Below are 14,536 nucleotides of genomic sequence, written 5' to 3' on the forward strand. Positions count from 1 at the left end.
TACACCATCGTTTCTTAGAAAATCTAAACACAAGAATCCCTTCTACAAAACCACATAGGGACAAAAAAGAAGGGTAATCAAGAAACACTCATTTCATTTTCTGTAAGTTTTCCTTCTTTATGGGTTTGTAGCAAAAAAAAATTATGTAATTTTTTTTTATACACGTATATTTTTTATCTGTAGTCTCGTTAGTAAAATTTTCTGAATCCGTCGCTAAAAGAAAGGTAATGGTGAATAGTAGAAAAATGTGTTCATTCAAAGTGGATACCTTTAAGCGAATGAGCAAAGAGTTTAATGATATTGTGAAGACATGGGAAGCAACTGTTCGAAAAACTACTTCAAAAAAGAAGAGAGGGAACATCATTTTTGGACCGAAAAGTGTGGCCCATGCAGACGATGAGGACCACCACCAGCATAACGACGACAACAACGATAACGACGATGATAGTGATCATATTAGTTCTACATCATCAGAGGTTTGCCATGTTGACAAGATCCTCCCCAATGGTGACATGTATACCGGTGATCGGCTCGATCAGCTCCCCCATGGCTATGGCAAATACTTATGGACAGATGGGTGCATGTATGTTGGTGAATGGTGCAAAGGTAACATCATGGGACAAGGGAGGTTTAGTTGGCCTAACGGCGCCAAATACGAAGGCGATTTCAAGTGCAGTTTCATGGATGGAGAAGGTACTGTAATGAATAAAAGTGTGTTCGAGGCTCAATTAGAATAGTTTCATTAGTTAGTGTCATATAATATAAAGGATAAATCGCTAAAAATGGACTAAAATTATGTTGATGCCGACAAAAATATTTTCGAATTTCGTTTATTGACAAAAATAAATTCAAATAATTTAAAAAACATGTCAACAATATCTAAAGAAAAAACGTGATGTGATTCACTAGTTACCGTCAAAATTTCGCTTGCCACATAGAATCACATCACTCTTTTCTATTAACGTAGAACATCTCAGTTTGTAGATATACATTTTTGTCGATAACAAAATTTGAGGACATTTTTACTAGCAATAAAATTATTCGGGTGTATTTTTGGTCGTTTACTCTGATATAAATATGAATAGAATCATTTTTTCTTTGTAATTGGTCTCTCCTATTTATCTCTCATCTCGTTAATTTCAGGTACTTATGTAGCTTCAAATGGAGATACCTATAAGGGTTCTTGGGTGATGGATTTCCGGCATGGGAATGGAAGCGAGAGCTATTCCAACGGGGATTCTTACGACGGCGAATGGAAGAAGGGACTGAAACATGGTTATGGAAAGTACCATTGGAAAAATGGGAACTTTTATGATGGGCAATGGAAGAATGGATTGTTTAGTGAAGAAGGAACAATGACATTCAACAATGGTGATAGTTATGAAGGGTGTTGGGAAGATGGTTTCCCTAAAGGGAACGGTACGTATAGATTCGCCGGCGACGGCGGAATCTACGTCGGAATATGGAGCAAGGATCCTAAGGAACAAAGTGGGACTTATCATCCAAATGATGATGGACCAAAGATTGAATTGGACCCACGTGAAATGTTATATGAAGCATTATCAAGTAGCAAATGTGAGATTCGAGTGTGTGAAGAGGTTTCAATTTACCCTTCACAAAAAGCATTGAATTTGGGTGGGTTTGAAGAAGAATATAAATGTAACAATAATAAGGGTTTGAGGCCAAGGTGGATGTCAATGGATGCAAGGTTTGATAATTGTAGCTTTGAAGAATGTGATGATGGTGGTAGAAAATCAGAGTTTGGATTTGATGCTTTAAGTGATCACTCTTCTGTTCCTAGTTGGCGTAAATCATCATCACCTTTGTTGAGAATTAATGCAACTACAAGACAAGGTGAAACTATATCCAAAGGTCACAAAAACTATGAACTCATGTTGAACCTTCAGTTAGGTATCAGGTATTAATAATAATCATATATACTTGTTGTTATCTTCATTTCATTTTCATCTCATACTTGCTTCTAGTGCAACAATTTAGCTTCAATTAAATATTTTTTTAACGGAAATATTTGGTAACCAAAGAAAATTAGCCAAAAACAGTCATAACTTGCCTTATTTAGCATTCATTAATTATTGCGACAATTAATGAATACTAAATAAGGCAAATCCTGTCTGTTTTTTTTTGTCTCCCTAGCATTTTCATATATTTCTGATATATATTTTGCATGGTTCTAAAAATCAAGTTGAAACAACCGAATCAAATAAGTTATTCGAAAACCGATTAAAAATTCAGTTCGGTTCAAGCAAAAATCAATTGGTAACAAAAAAATGGCCTTAAAAGTAGAAAAAACCGATCAAATCTATATAATTTTGTAACGGTTAACTAGTTTAAAACAATAAAATATAAAAATTCACTTTTTTTTTTAAAAAAATATGTATATTATACATAAATATATATTATTTTATTATATTTGCTTCAATTTCAATTAAACTTTTAAATTTTTGAATTTTTAATTCTGTCGACTTAATGACCGATTCAATTTTCAAAATTTTAGTATTTTATACTTCAATATAAGTAATTAATTTGATGGTTAATTTTTGATATACACATATTATTGTCTTTTACGGTATATTTTATAAAAGTGGTTGATATAATATAACAAAAAATATTTTATGTACATACAACATAATTAATATTTTATATATTTTTTTTCACGGCAAAGTTATTAATTTCTTGTGCCATAGCATAGGCATTCTGTTGGAAAACATGCTCCAAGTGCATCACTTGATTTGAAGTCTTCTGCATTTGATCCCAAAGAAAAAGTATGGACTAAATTTCCACCAAAAGGATCTAAGCACACACCACCTCATTCATCTTGTGAATTTAGATGGAAAGACTATTGTCCTGTAGTTTTCAGGTATATATCAGTCTTATCTAATACTTTAAATTTTAGAGATAATTAAATAATTTTATAGTAACTATTTTGTTACATTTGCAGGGCTTTGAGAAAATTGTTCAAAGTTGATCCTGCTGATTACATGATATCAATATGTGGGAATGATGCTCTTCGGGAGCTCTCATCTCCTGGAAAAAGTGGAAGTTTCTTTTACTTAACTAATGATGATCGCTATATGATAAAGACAATGAAAAAAGCAGAAGTAAAAGTGAGTTCTATTATAAATTTTTTAATTTCGGTTTATTTAATTTCAATGACTAAATATCTATTAGTAGTTTTTGATATTCACGATTATATTGATTTAGTTCCTGAAGTCTCAATTGAATTATTAGCGTCATTTAGATTGAGTTTTCAGGTAATATAGTGGTTTTTTGATCATGTTTTATCAGTGACTTAGAATCAGTTTGGGAAAACAACTTAATTAAGTTTTTTTTGGAAAAATAGGTTAAACAATAAATTGATATATTAAAAGTAGCTTATAAATAAGTTATTTTGTGTTTAGATTTTTAGTTCTAAAAGCGCTTATTTTATAGAAATGTGATAAAAAAAAAATAGTAATATTATGAGAGAGGTCATTTTTTTAATTTCTCTATAAATTCCTAAATAGCTTTTTAAAAAGTTGCAATTTGGTTTTGAAAATTGTACTAGACATTAATACCATTACTTTTTATAAGTCAAAAGTTCAAAAAAGTTACTTTTAAAACTTCCCAAACTGACACCTAATAAATAGAGTGATGAGCTAATACAGTTTAACCGCATTGAAAAATAGTGAAACGACATCATTTACTTTTGGGCGCTCAATCAAATATATGACCACAACTATTAAAATAACATCGTTTTTGTTTTAATTGGGCGCTGAAAGCAAACAATATCATTTTATTATTGTCCACTGTAATAAAAGAGTGCTAGCTCATCACTTTATTTGCTAAGTCACTGTCAAAAAAAAGTCGAAAGACAACTATATTTCTCAGAGTTTGATTTAAAAAATGACAATAATATCATTTAAATTTTAGGAATCAAATTGATAATTCTTTGGTGAAAACATAATTGATATATTAATTTTGAATCCAAAGATTAGTTTTGTTTTCCATGATATTGTAGGTTTTTCTTAGAATGCTACCGGCTTATTATAAACATGTGAGGGGTTTTGAGAACACTCTAATCACAAAGTTTTATGGGCTTCATTGTGTTAAACTAACTGGAACAGGACATAAGAAGGTAACAACACTAAGGTGCGTAGAAACTTTCACTTTGATGTATTAGCTTTTATTATTAATTTAATTTTACAAATTGTAGGTTCGATTTGTCATAATGGGAAACCTATTTTGTTCTGATTATGCCATTCATCGCCGATTTGACTTAAAAGGTTCAACCTTTGGCCGTACAACTGATAAATCTGAGCAAGAAATTGACCCAACAACAATTCTCAAAGATCTTGACCTAAATTTTATATTTCGCCTACAAAAATCTTACTTCCAAGAATTTTGCAGGTGAATTTTATATCTGCTTTTTCTTTCAGTTTAATTATTTTGTTTGTCTATAATTTTATTAAATTTTTTTATAAATTTTTATATTATTTTTTAATTAAATTTTTATATTATTTTTAATTTTGTAATTAATTTTTTTTTGTTAAAAACGTTTAAATTAACATAATATTTTTATCAAAATGCATATAATCAAAAGATCTAATTAGATTTTAATTAATTATGAATACCTTTAATTTACGAAAAGATATTCAGTTAATTATAATATATTTTATATTAAAAGTGACTTAACTATAAAACTAAAAACAATGTAGAGATCTAATTGAAAAGAAAAAAAAATAAAAACTTAATTATAAATTTAATTAAATTATAAAAATTAACAGAATATTTAAACTTTTTTTGTTGTTGTTGTTTATCATAATTTGTCCTTTTCTTTTTTTATTTATAATAATTTATGTTTTGAACAAACTGCTGTCGTCTTAACAGAAAAATACTCGTAACAATACAAAAATAAAAAATATATATATATTTTGCAAATACAAAAAAAAACACTCACATATTTTACATCATTATATGCAACCATTTAAGCCTTAATTTTATTTTTTTATTAAAATGTGGCTTATATGTATTGACTTAACATTTGAAGTACAAAATATTGATAAATGAGTTGATAATATATTAATATTTCTAATAAATCTGAAATAAAAAACTGATACAGGCAAGTGGATAAGGATTGTGAGTTCTTAGAACAAGAGAGAATCATGGATTATAGTATGCTGGTTGGTCTTCACTTCAGAGAAACAACAAGTGATGGCAGTGTCACACCTTCATCAAGAGCTCTCACCCCAACTCCTCACTTTGACAATGATGCCCTTCGCCTATCTTCTCTTCACATTGATAATCTAAATGAAGATCCTAACCGGTGTGTATATATATAACTTCAATTTATAAAGATCTTTATAATTATTTCCTTAATCCATTTAAAGAACTATAGCAAATGGAGTTTTTTTGGGTTCAATTCAACTCATTCAAAATTAAATGAGTTTAATTTTCAATAAGTCATTAATTTACTATTTCTAAGAGTGGGTTAAATTACCAAAGTGGTCCTTAAAATTCATGCTTTAGATTGATTTAGTTTTTGAAATTTTAAATGCATTATTATCGTTCTTGAAATTGATTTCCAGGTAACAGTAGTTCTTTAGCCTTTTTTTGACCATAACTCAGCAAACAAAATGATGAACTAACATACGAATGTCATGCTGGACACTAGTGAAATGACGTCGTTTGTTTTTGGTGCCCAATGAAAATAGACGCAACAGCATTTTGATATATGTGGGCATCTAAATGACGTGACATTTTTCATTTGGTGCCAAATACAAACGACAACGTTTCACTAGTATTTAGTGTGGTATTAGAATGTCAGTTCAGTATTCCTTTTACAGATTTACTATCGAAAAGAAGTCAAGAATCAGTATGTTGTCCAGAAATCAATTTTTAAGATGATAATAATGCAAATAGAATTTCAATAACCAAATTAATATGTAAAGTCAATTTCAATGACCACTTTAAAATTTAGTCTATAAAATTAGCACTTATATTTAATATTTTCTTCGCTATTTCCCCTCCTTTTGGATTTGAACAAATGCTAGTAGGCTTACACCATATATTGGTTTGGCATGACAACATACTTTGGTTCTCTCATCTAATTTATGTTTCTCCTTAGTTAAATTTCTTGAAAAACATTTGATTTGTACCATGTTTATTGTTCTAGGCCGATTCATCTTGGTATAAATATGTCGGCACGAGCCGAAACGACGACGCGAAGAAGCAGCACAGATTCCCTTGAGTTGGTGGGAGAACCAACCGGGGAGTTTTATGAGATTGTCATCTTCTTTGGTATCATAGATATATTACAAGAATATGACATTAATAAAAAGCTTGAACATGCATATAAATCATTTCAATATGATCCAACTTCAATATCTGCGGTTGATCCAAACTTATACTCCAAACGCTTTCGTGATTTTATTTTCAGAGTTTTTGTGGAAGATACATTGTAATTAAGAGTGTAATTTTGATGCAAAAACATTCATCTTATTAGTGAGTGATTCACACGATATATGTATTTTCTTAGGTTTTTTACGGCTGTCGCGAAATTGAGCTCCGTTTAAGGGTTTGTCGCTTGCTTAAGCACTATACATGTATTTTCTTAAATTTGTTCATTTTTGTAGTCACAAAAGATGTATGTTGTATAGGGTAGACCAATAATGTTGTGATGCCTTTCCTTTTTCTTTTTTGGTCAGGGTGTTGTGATGCCTTTTCCAATTGTAAATAGTATGACAACAGAAAGGCCCAAAAAGATAGTTAAAAAAAGAAATAGAAATATTTTTAAGGCCCTTTGGGGATTTCGACAGAGTACAAAATGTGCAAAAACATATGAGAAGGGTTGTGAATTAGTGAATTACATGATCAGGTTTTCGTGTGCAAAGCCATTGCATGTAATTTTTGTGATCTTTTTGTGATTTATTTTTTATTTGGAAAAAGTTAATTCTAAGCTTGTAGGGTGGTGTCTAACAATGTTTTCCGTCCCAAAAAAAAAGTGGGACAATTTCTATATAAAAAAAACATGTTACATAGATACTAGGATGACCGCGTATCGGATCGGATCAGATCTAATATTTGGAATTTTTAATGTTGGATCCGATCCGATCCGCATATTTACGGATCAGATCGAATATCGGATATATCTGCAAAACATAAAAATATTTTTAAAATTTTATTTTTATTAAAAACATATCAATAAAATTTATTTTTTCTATTCATTTAAATATATTTACTCTTAAAATAATATTAAACATACTTTTCTTAAATAATAAATTAAAACAATACAATATATATGATAATTATTAGTTTAAATAAAACATAAAAAGAATATTTACTTATTTATTTTTTTATTTTTGTGGATACGCGGATATGCGGATCGGATATGCAAATACTAACACAAAATTCGCAATCCGATCCGATCAGTATGTAGATCTGATCTAATCCGATCCGAAAGTCTTGCGGATCGGATCCATATCCGCAATTTTCAGATCGAATTTAGATAAATACCACGGATATGCAGATCGAATTCGATCCATGAACACCCCTAATAAATACATAATTGAAAGCCTTCTCTCTATGAAAATGTTTTGATGATGAATATATGAGTTGTCCTTGAATTAAGGAGTTGGAAATCCTTTCTTATTGTGATCAATAGTTAAAGTCATTTTAAGGAAGATTAATAGCAATTTTATTTACTCAATCTAACGTGATAAAAAATAAAATGTTAACGTGGCAAAAAATATTATGTTAATATTTAATTTGTCACATCATTACTTAGCAAAATAAATTAATAATGAATACTAAAATAGATGATTTTTTAAATTTTATTGAATAACAAGATATATTAAAAAATATAAATTTTATGAGAAGAGTAAAAACTTATTTAAATAAAGAGAAATCAAAACTTAGGCTAGTGGTCCCCTTTCTCAATATCTCATAGACTCATGTGAAGAAATACATAATGGATTTCGTTATTATTGTTGTATTCCATAGACAAAAAGGACAAGAAATTATGGATGACCACGTTATTTTAACGTCTCTTGGAGTGGTTCATTTAATCATGAACACCTTGAAAAGAGAGAGAGAGAGAGAGAGAAAAGAAAAAGAAAAAGTTAACTAAGTTTTGAGTCCTCTAAAAAATCTGGGATTAGTAGTTGTTAAATATTGTTTCCTTTTAAGGAAAAAAAATATAGTTTTTAATCCTATAATTTTCGAAGTTTGTGGTTTAGGTTAGTGCCATCATTTTCCCATAGTTTAGTTATAGGCGATGATTAAGGTAGTAATAAGCAGAAATCTATGTCATCAATCAGTTATATGTTACATGAACAATAATAAAATTTCTAAGTCACCAAAATAATAATAATAATAATAAAATTTGTAAAGAATCTAAACCATTTTCAAAATAACCTAAATCAAACGGTCGTAGGACCCTAAACAATAAGCTTTTCGAAATTAATAAGAACTTAAAAAATATTAGTCCGTGACAATATTTAACATTTATAAAGTCAAAATTAGAACAAAAATTGAAAACCTAAATTGAAAAAATCCAAATTTTTATAGTATTTCAAAGCTTATTCAGCTAAATAATAATAATAATAATATAAAGATGAGATCAAAGTAAAATATTTAATTAAGGAGTGGATATGAAAAGGGACATCTCATATTTATACAAGCATATGAACATTTATATTTTGTAGAGAGAAATTTACATAATTACTTGACCACTTAGCAAAATTGCAGAATGAAACTATCTTCATTTGGAGACACCCTAAGTTGATCCATTACCTGTCATTGAACACACAAGGTTTAGTTATAATTAGTATTAATTATAGGATAAATGATGCAAAAGCATTATTACTACACTTTAGGTTTCTATTTACGTTAGACACATCTTGAAAAAATGGGATAATTAGGGGCCAAAACCATATATAAAAAGAAACAATAAAGAGCAACTTTAAGGCATTGAACAATATAAATAACAAAAGGAACATTATTACAATGAAATAGAAGGCAAATACATGTTAGGCAATGAGAATAAAAGGCCCTACCAAAAGGGTCACTTGGAGAAAGATTAGGGGTGTCCGCGGATCGGATCAGATATGGCCAAAATTTTGATCCGATCCGCATAAAAATCATCAGATTCAATATCCGCAGTTTTTAAGGTTGGATCCGATCCGATTCGATCTGCACATTTGCGGATTGGATCAGATCGGATATCAAATATATCCGCAAAAAAAATTTTTTTTAAAAGCTTATTTTTATTAAAAAATATCAATAAAATTCATTTTTTTATTCTTTTAAATATGTTTACTTTTAAAATAATATTAAACATATTTTTCTTAAATAATAAATTAAAATAATACAACATATATTATAATTATTAGTTGAAATAAAACATAAAAAGATTATTTACTTATTTATTTCTTTATTTTTGCGAATACGCGGATATGCGGATACCAACACAAAATCCGCAATCCGATCTGATTAATATGCGGATCCGATTCGATCTGATCTGAAAGCCTTGCGGATCGGATCCATATCCGCAATTTTCATATCGAATTCGGATAAACACCCATGGATATGCGAATCGGATTCGATTCATGAACACCCCTAAGAAAGATTATTGCAATTACACTTGGCCTCATTATGGGAAGTCACTGATATTTTTCACTCTAAAGTCCTAAGTAGAAGGTATTCAATAAAATAATACTATAATAACAAAATAAAGGACAAAATTGTTAAAACTTAGCAACATGACACTACACTATGCTTTTGCAGCCACTTATTTAATTCCATAATCATGTTCATCACTCCCTTTTGGCTTTTCACCCTTTTTTCTTCTCCAAAGAAAAAAGAAAAATGTTACACTATGGAAACTTGGAAAAGCATAATGCTAAATTAAGTAATTAAACCATGTTTTGGAGTACATTGCCTCCCAATTAGTTGCAATTATTTGGTGTGAGTGATGGGGGGAATCATAACAAATTGGTGAAAATCTTACTATGCAAGAAAAGTAGAGAAAGTGAAAAACTTACTATTTTTCATTTAAATTTTTATCTTAAAAAAAAATGGTGACAAAGACAATAATGTCCCAAAATTATGCCCTTGATGTGTAAAGCATGGAAAACACATGTAATGTAGTGGAAATGTGACAAAGACATGGAAAATAATGCACACTTGCTTCTTTTCTTTTTCTAATTGAATGAAAGTGTAAATGGCTCTAAATTGTGTTTGGTTTATTTAAATAAATATTTTGGATGATGTATCACAAAAAACAAGAGTGTAAAAAGAGAAAATTGCATTGAACAAAGCTTTGTATGTACCTTAAATCAATGTTGAACTAGCTAGCAGCAGAAGCAGAATAGAGATTATCATATTCATTGGTTGTAACCCCAATTGCAGAAGAACATTCCTTGTTCTTCCCATTACTAATGCAGTTGTTTCCAAGTTGAAGTTCTGAAGCATAGGAGGGCATTATTGTATTTTTGGGATCAACACCATGGTCATAGAGAAATCCCCTGAATACATGGCCACTTATATGAACCGTTGCTAAATATGCAAATTCATTTTCACCATTTCCAACAGTTGAGACTCTATGGCATTTGAACACAGCAGGTGCACGAACATGACCTGGTAATGATTCTTTGAACCTAGCATCTGAGTGAAAAAATTCAACCCAATATTTTCCATTTTAATTTCAAATAATATAAAAATGAAATGTACATTTTGGCCACATATTTTTTGTAGTGTAAATTAATTAATAACATTACATGTAAAATTGTCCCTTCAGATAATAAAAGATTATATTGTACCTGAAAAATTACCAACATTTTGTATAAATTTAATAGTAGATATTCAATACTTAGTATTTGGCTATTTTTAGGAATGATCACACTACTAATAGTCAAACATACTAAATTATTCAACAATTTTAAAAATCATTTTCATATAACCGTCAGTTTTAAGCAAATAATTCTGGATAACCACTCAAACGAAATTATTGTAAAATTAATAATTAAAAATTATTAAATAACAATTTAATCAGATATATTAAATTATTTAATAGATATATAATTAAAAATTATTAAATAATTTGACTAAACTATATGTCTAACAATTCTTAATTATTAACTTTACGTGAACACAATTGTACGTAAATCTCTTGAGGATGATTATATTAAAAGTTGTAAAATAATTAATACTCAAATCAATCTCTTGAAATTGCATGCATACTTCAAACTAAGTCTTCTGACTTAGATAAAAATTTGATAAATGTTATGGTGCCTATTATTTTGTACTTAAGTTACTAAAAAAATAAATAAATAATATTTAATAAATTTTACATAATTTATTTTTTATTTTAAATATTTTATTTTTTATTTTAAAAAAAATTAAATAATTTAAACATTATAACAAAAACACCATAATTTTCACCTAAAAATTTAGACAAATAATTTAAATCATTTAACACCTCACCATTATCAACTTTACCTAAGTTTCACTGCAACTAAACTTTGGCAAAGGAATTTAAGAGAAAAGAAGCAAATGCAAAAAGCATGACCTTGATGAGAATAACAGGAATCAGAGTTGGTGGAAGTATGAGAATGAGAGGTACCACTTCCACTCGCGCATCCATTATTGTTCTTTGTCTTCTTATTAGCAGCTTCTCCACCAACACCACCAGTCACCGCCACGTGGCGCTCGCGGCGTTTTAGAGCAGGCACCCACGTGCTCCTCACGTGAGTGGTACAGTCATATCCACGCCCCTTGCAACAACTCCTGCACCGTCTGTACACGCAATCTTTCTTCGCTCTGTTTCCACAGTCCGTACAAACCCTAAATTCACCGCCATTTTCATCTTCTTCGATCTTCTTCTTCTTCTTTCCAGAATCTTCGATCGCCTCCTCATTGCTCTGATTCTGAACTACCTGAACGCAGGGCGTGGCTGCTAAGAGTGGAAAAATGCCGAAACCAACGCTCAGAGGGTTGTTGTTGCTGTTGTTGTTGTCGTTTTCCGTTGAAATCAGTTGTTGTTGGCGATGGTGGTGAAGAGAAGAAGGATTTGGAGCTATGAAAACCAAGTCTGTGAGGCCTAACATACTCATTTTGTTGTTGTTATTACAGGATTTTGGGATTAATAATGAGTAATGAGGTGTTTGTGTTGAATATGCAGATTTGAAGAGTGAAGAGAAGATGAGATTCGATTCTTTTGATGCAAACGTGATCTATGTATGGTTTGAATCTGCCATAGTGATGGATGTTTTTCTTAACAGAGCCATTCAGAAAAAAAGGTATGTGCCTTCTTTTTCTTTTTATTTCTCTCTTCTCTGACACTGTAAGTCCCACTTCCTTACAGGTTTCTAGATGGATAGAGATTGTTATATGTTTTTTATATAATTTTTTAATTATTATAAGGTGTTTGCTACGGTACGATACCGTCATAACCGATATATTTAATATATAAACAAATAATAATTAGTCACGTAAAATTTATTTTTTACATAAGCATTTGATTTTTTTTTAAATATATAATATATCACTACTTTTATTAAAATACCTTTTTAATTAAATAAAAATAAAAAATATTTATTTATTTAATTTTATAAAAAAACTTAAATATTCTTCCTTTATTTGATTAGACAAAAAAAAGATGTTTAAGTAGGAAAGATATTTAAGTCTTTTTATAACATTAAATAAATAAATATTTTTTATTTTATTTAATTAAAAGGATAGTTTAATAAAAGTGATGATATATTATATATTTAAAAAAATTCAAATGTTGATACGTGGCTAATTATTATTTGTCCATATATTAAATATATCGGTACGTATGAATTTATCATCGTACCGTAGCAAACACCTTATTAAAAATGTACAATCAAATATATTTTGCTTTTTTGGTGTTGCTCATAGTATATTTATATGGTGGAAACTCAAGTGCGGTCGACTTTACATGAAGTTGATAATTGAGAATCGTTAGATAAATATTTAATCAAATCAGTCAAATTATCTTACATCTTTCAATTATCAACTTCACATAAAGTCTATTATATCTGAATTTTCACCAATTTATATTTGTGGTTAGTAAGTGGCTTATTGTAGGTATGAAATAAAATTCGAATTCTAATATTTACTTGAGTCAGTCGACCAATTTAATTTAAATTGATTGTAAATTTTAAATTTTGGTTGAATATAGTATTTTTTAATTGAGTAAGTCATGGACTAAATCGATCAAAATTTTATCTAAAAATTTATTCTTAATTAATAGATTACTTCATCACATATTTAAATAAATAAGTGAGTTAACTATTTGATTAACTTAAAATTATCTATTTTTAATTGATAATAATTATTTTTTATTAGATGTTTTTTTTAAATTATTTTATCATAAATTTGTTTAATATAAAATAATGAAAATCAAAAACAAAATAAAAAATATTATACTAAAAAAATAATATTACGTATTTAAATTTTTTTATAAATCAAATTTAACTAAATTAAATAATAAAATTTAAAATAATGTTAGTCATAACTTGTTTTTATTATATCAGACCAATTTAATTAAACTTAATTAACAAAAAAATTTAAATATATAATATTATTCAAATAATAATTTTATTAATTACGAAGGTAATAATATATGTCCTCTTATTATTTAATAAAAAAATCAGTTATTTTCAATGTAATAATAATAAATATCAATCTTACTTAATTTATAAAATGTGAAAAAAACTAAGCATACATTATTGTTTTCTTTTTGTGACACATTATTGTTTCTCATAAAGCAATGAAATCATGCAGTAAAATCTGTTCATTGTGGGATAAAAGAAGAAAAAGGACGAATAAGCTAAATTTATTTAGACATTTTTTACATAGCATGTTAGGGGATCCGATCTTAAAATTGTTATCCTATGCTACATTTAAAAGGGATATGCTACATTTAAAAGGGATATTAGACTGAGAAATAGTAATTAAGAGATAAAAGTTAAATTAAATTTTTGTATTATTTTTGACGTAAAATATATTAGATTGAATTATATCTTAATACGAAGTTTGGTTTAAAATGAACATAAAAACTGAGAATAAATTTAGAATAAAAAAGTAAAAAATAAAAATATTTTAAAAAAATATTATTAAAATTTTAATTTTTTTTAGAAATTTCAGTTTTATCTGTTTCTATTTTTCAGAAATATTAACAAAATGAATTTTGTGTCTAAAAATTTATTACTAAATACAATACTCAATTTCAATTTCTCATTTAATTCAAATTTTACAAAACAAACACAATCTTAAAAATAGCTTTAATTAAAAAGACAAAATCATGGAAACTGCTTATTACATTTTAAATCCTGATTATTAAAAATAAATTGTGATCTTGGTTTATACATACAAAATGAATAATTTAATTAATCTTAGCAAAAATAAAGGTGAAGGCCTAGGTGTTTTCTTGCGCGTTTTTGTATGGATTCGTTTCTGCTGAAGCCTCCTAAGTCATAATGGCTTTCTGTTTTGTTGCAAATCGAAGAAAAAT

General features: G+C 28.3%; 2 protein-coding genes across 3 annotated transcripts; one reads left to right on the forward strand and one right to left on the reverse strand.

Annotated features, from left to right (window-relative positions):
- The first annotated feature begins 278 nt into the window (after positions 1 to 278).
- Positions 279 to 6,461, forward strand: LOC130957792 (phosphatidylinositol 4-phosphate 5-kinase 6-like). Its single transcript, XM_057884635.1, has 8 exons — positions 279 to 693; positions 1,144 to 1,918; positions 2,711 to 2,878; positions 2,960 to 3,125; positions 4,019 to 4,135; positions 4,214 to 4,407; positions 5,120 to 5,323; positions 6,173 to 6,461. The coding sequence occupies exons 1-8, from the start codon at positions 279 to 281 to the stop codon at positions 6,459 to 6,461; spliced, it is 2,328 nt and encodes a 775-aa protein (XP_057740618.1).
- A 2,169-nt stretch (positions 6,462 to 8,630) lies between these two features.
- On the reverse strand, positions 8,631 to 12,221 carry LOC130956118 (protein SHI RELATED SEQUENCE 6). 2 transcript variants are annotated; one of them, XM_057883152.1, is made up of 3 exons: positions 11,621 to 12,221; positions 10,329 to 10,662; positions 8,631 to 8,790 (listed from the first exon to the last, which is right to left on the reverse strand). In XM_057883152.1, exons 1-2 carry the CDS (start codon positions 12,108 to 12,110, stop codon positions 10,346 to 10,348), a joined length of 807 nt encoding a protein of 268 aa, XP_057739135.1. In that variant the 5' UTR covers positions 12,111 to 12,221; the 3' UTR covers positions 8,631 to 8,790; positions 10,329 to 10,345. The 2 variants fall into 2 exon arrangements, with proteins under 2 accessions (XP_057739135.1, XP_057739134.1); XM_057883151.1 differs by having other exon boundaries at positions 11,567 to 12,221.
- Positions 12,222 to 14,536: the final 2,315 nt, after the last annotated feature.

The sequence above is a fragment of the Arachis stenosperma genome, chromosome 10 (assembly GCF_014773155.1).
Source record: "Arachis stenosperma cultivar V10309 chromosome 10, arast.V10309.gnm1.PFL2, whole genome shotgun sequence".
Classification (NCBI taxonomy): Eukaryota; Viridiplantae; Streptophyta; class Magnoliopsida; order Fabales; family Fabaceae; genus Arachis; species Arachis stenosperma.

Bases quoted from the DNA above. Each gene is read 5' to 3' on its own strand.
- LOC130957792 (XM_057884635.1), top strand. From the start codon at position 279: ATGAGCAAAGAGTTTAATGATATTGTGAAGACATGGGAAGCAACTGTT. The intron at 4,408-5,119 runs GTGAATTTTATA...AAACTGATACAG, and splicing joins TACTTCCAAGAATTTTGCAG to GCAAGTGGATAAGGATTGTG. The intron at 5,324-6,172 runs GTGTGTATATAT...TTATTGTTCTAG, and splicing joins CTAAATGAAGATCCTAACCG to GCCGATTCATCTTGGTATAA.
- LOC130956118 (XM_057883151.1), bottom strand. From the start codon at position 12,110: ATGAGTATGTTAGGCCTCACAGACTTGGTTTTCATAGCTCCAAATCCT. The intron at 10,663-11,566 runs GTCATGCTTTTT...TTTTTCACTCAG, and splicing joins TTCCTGTTATTCTCATCAAG to ATGCTAGGTTCAAAGAATCA.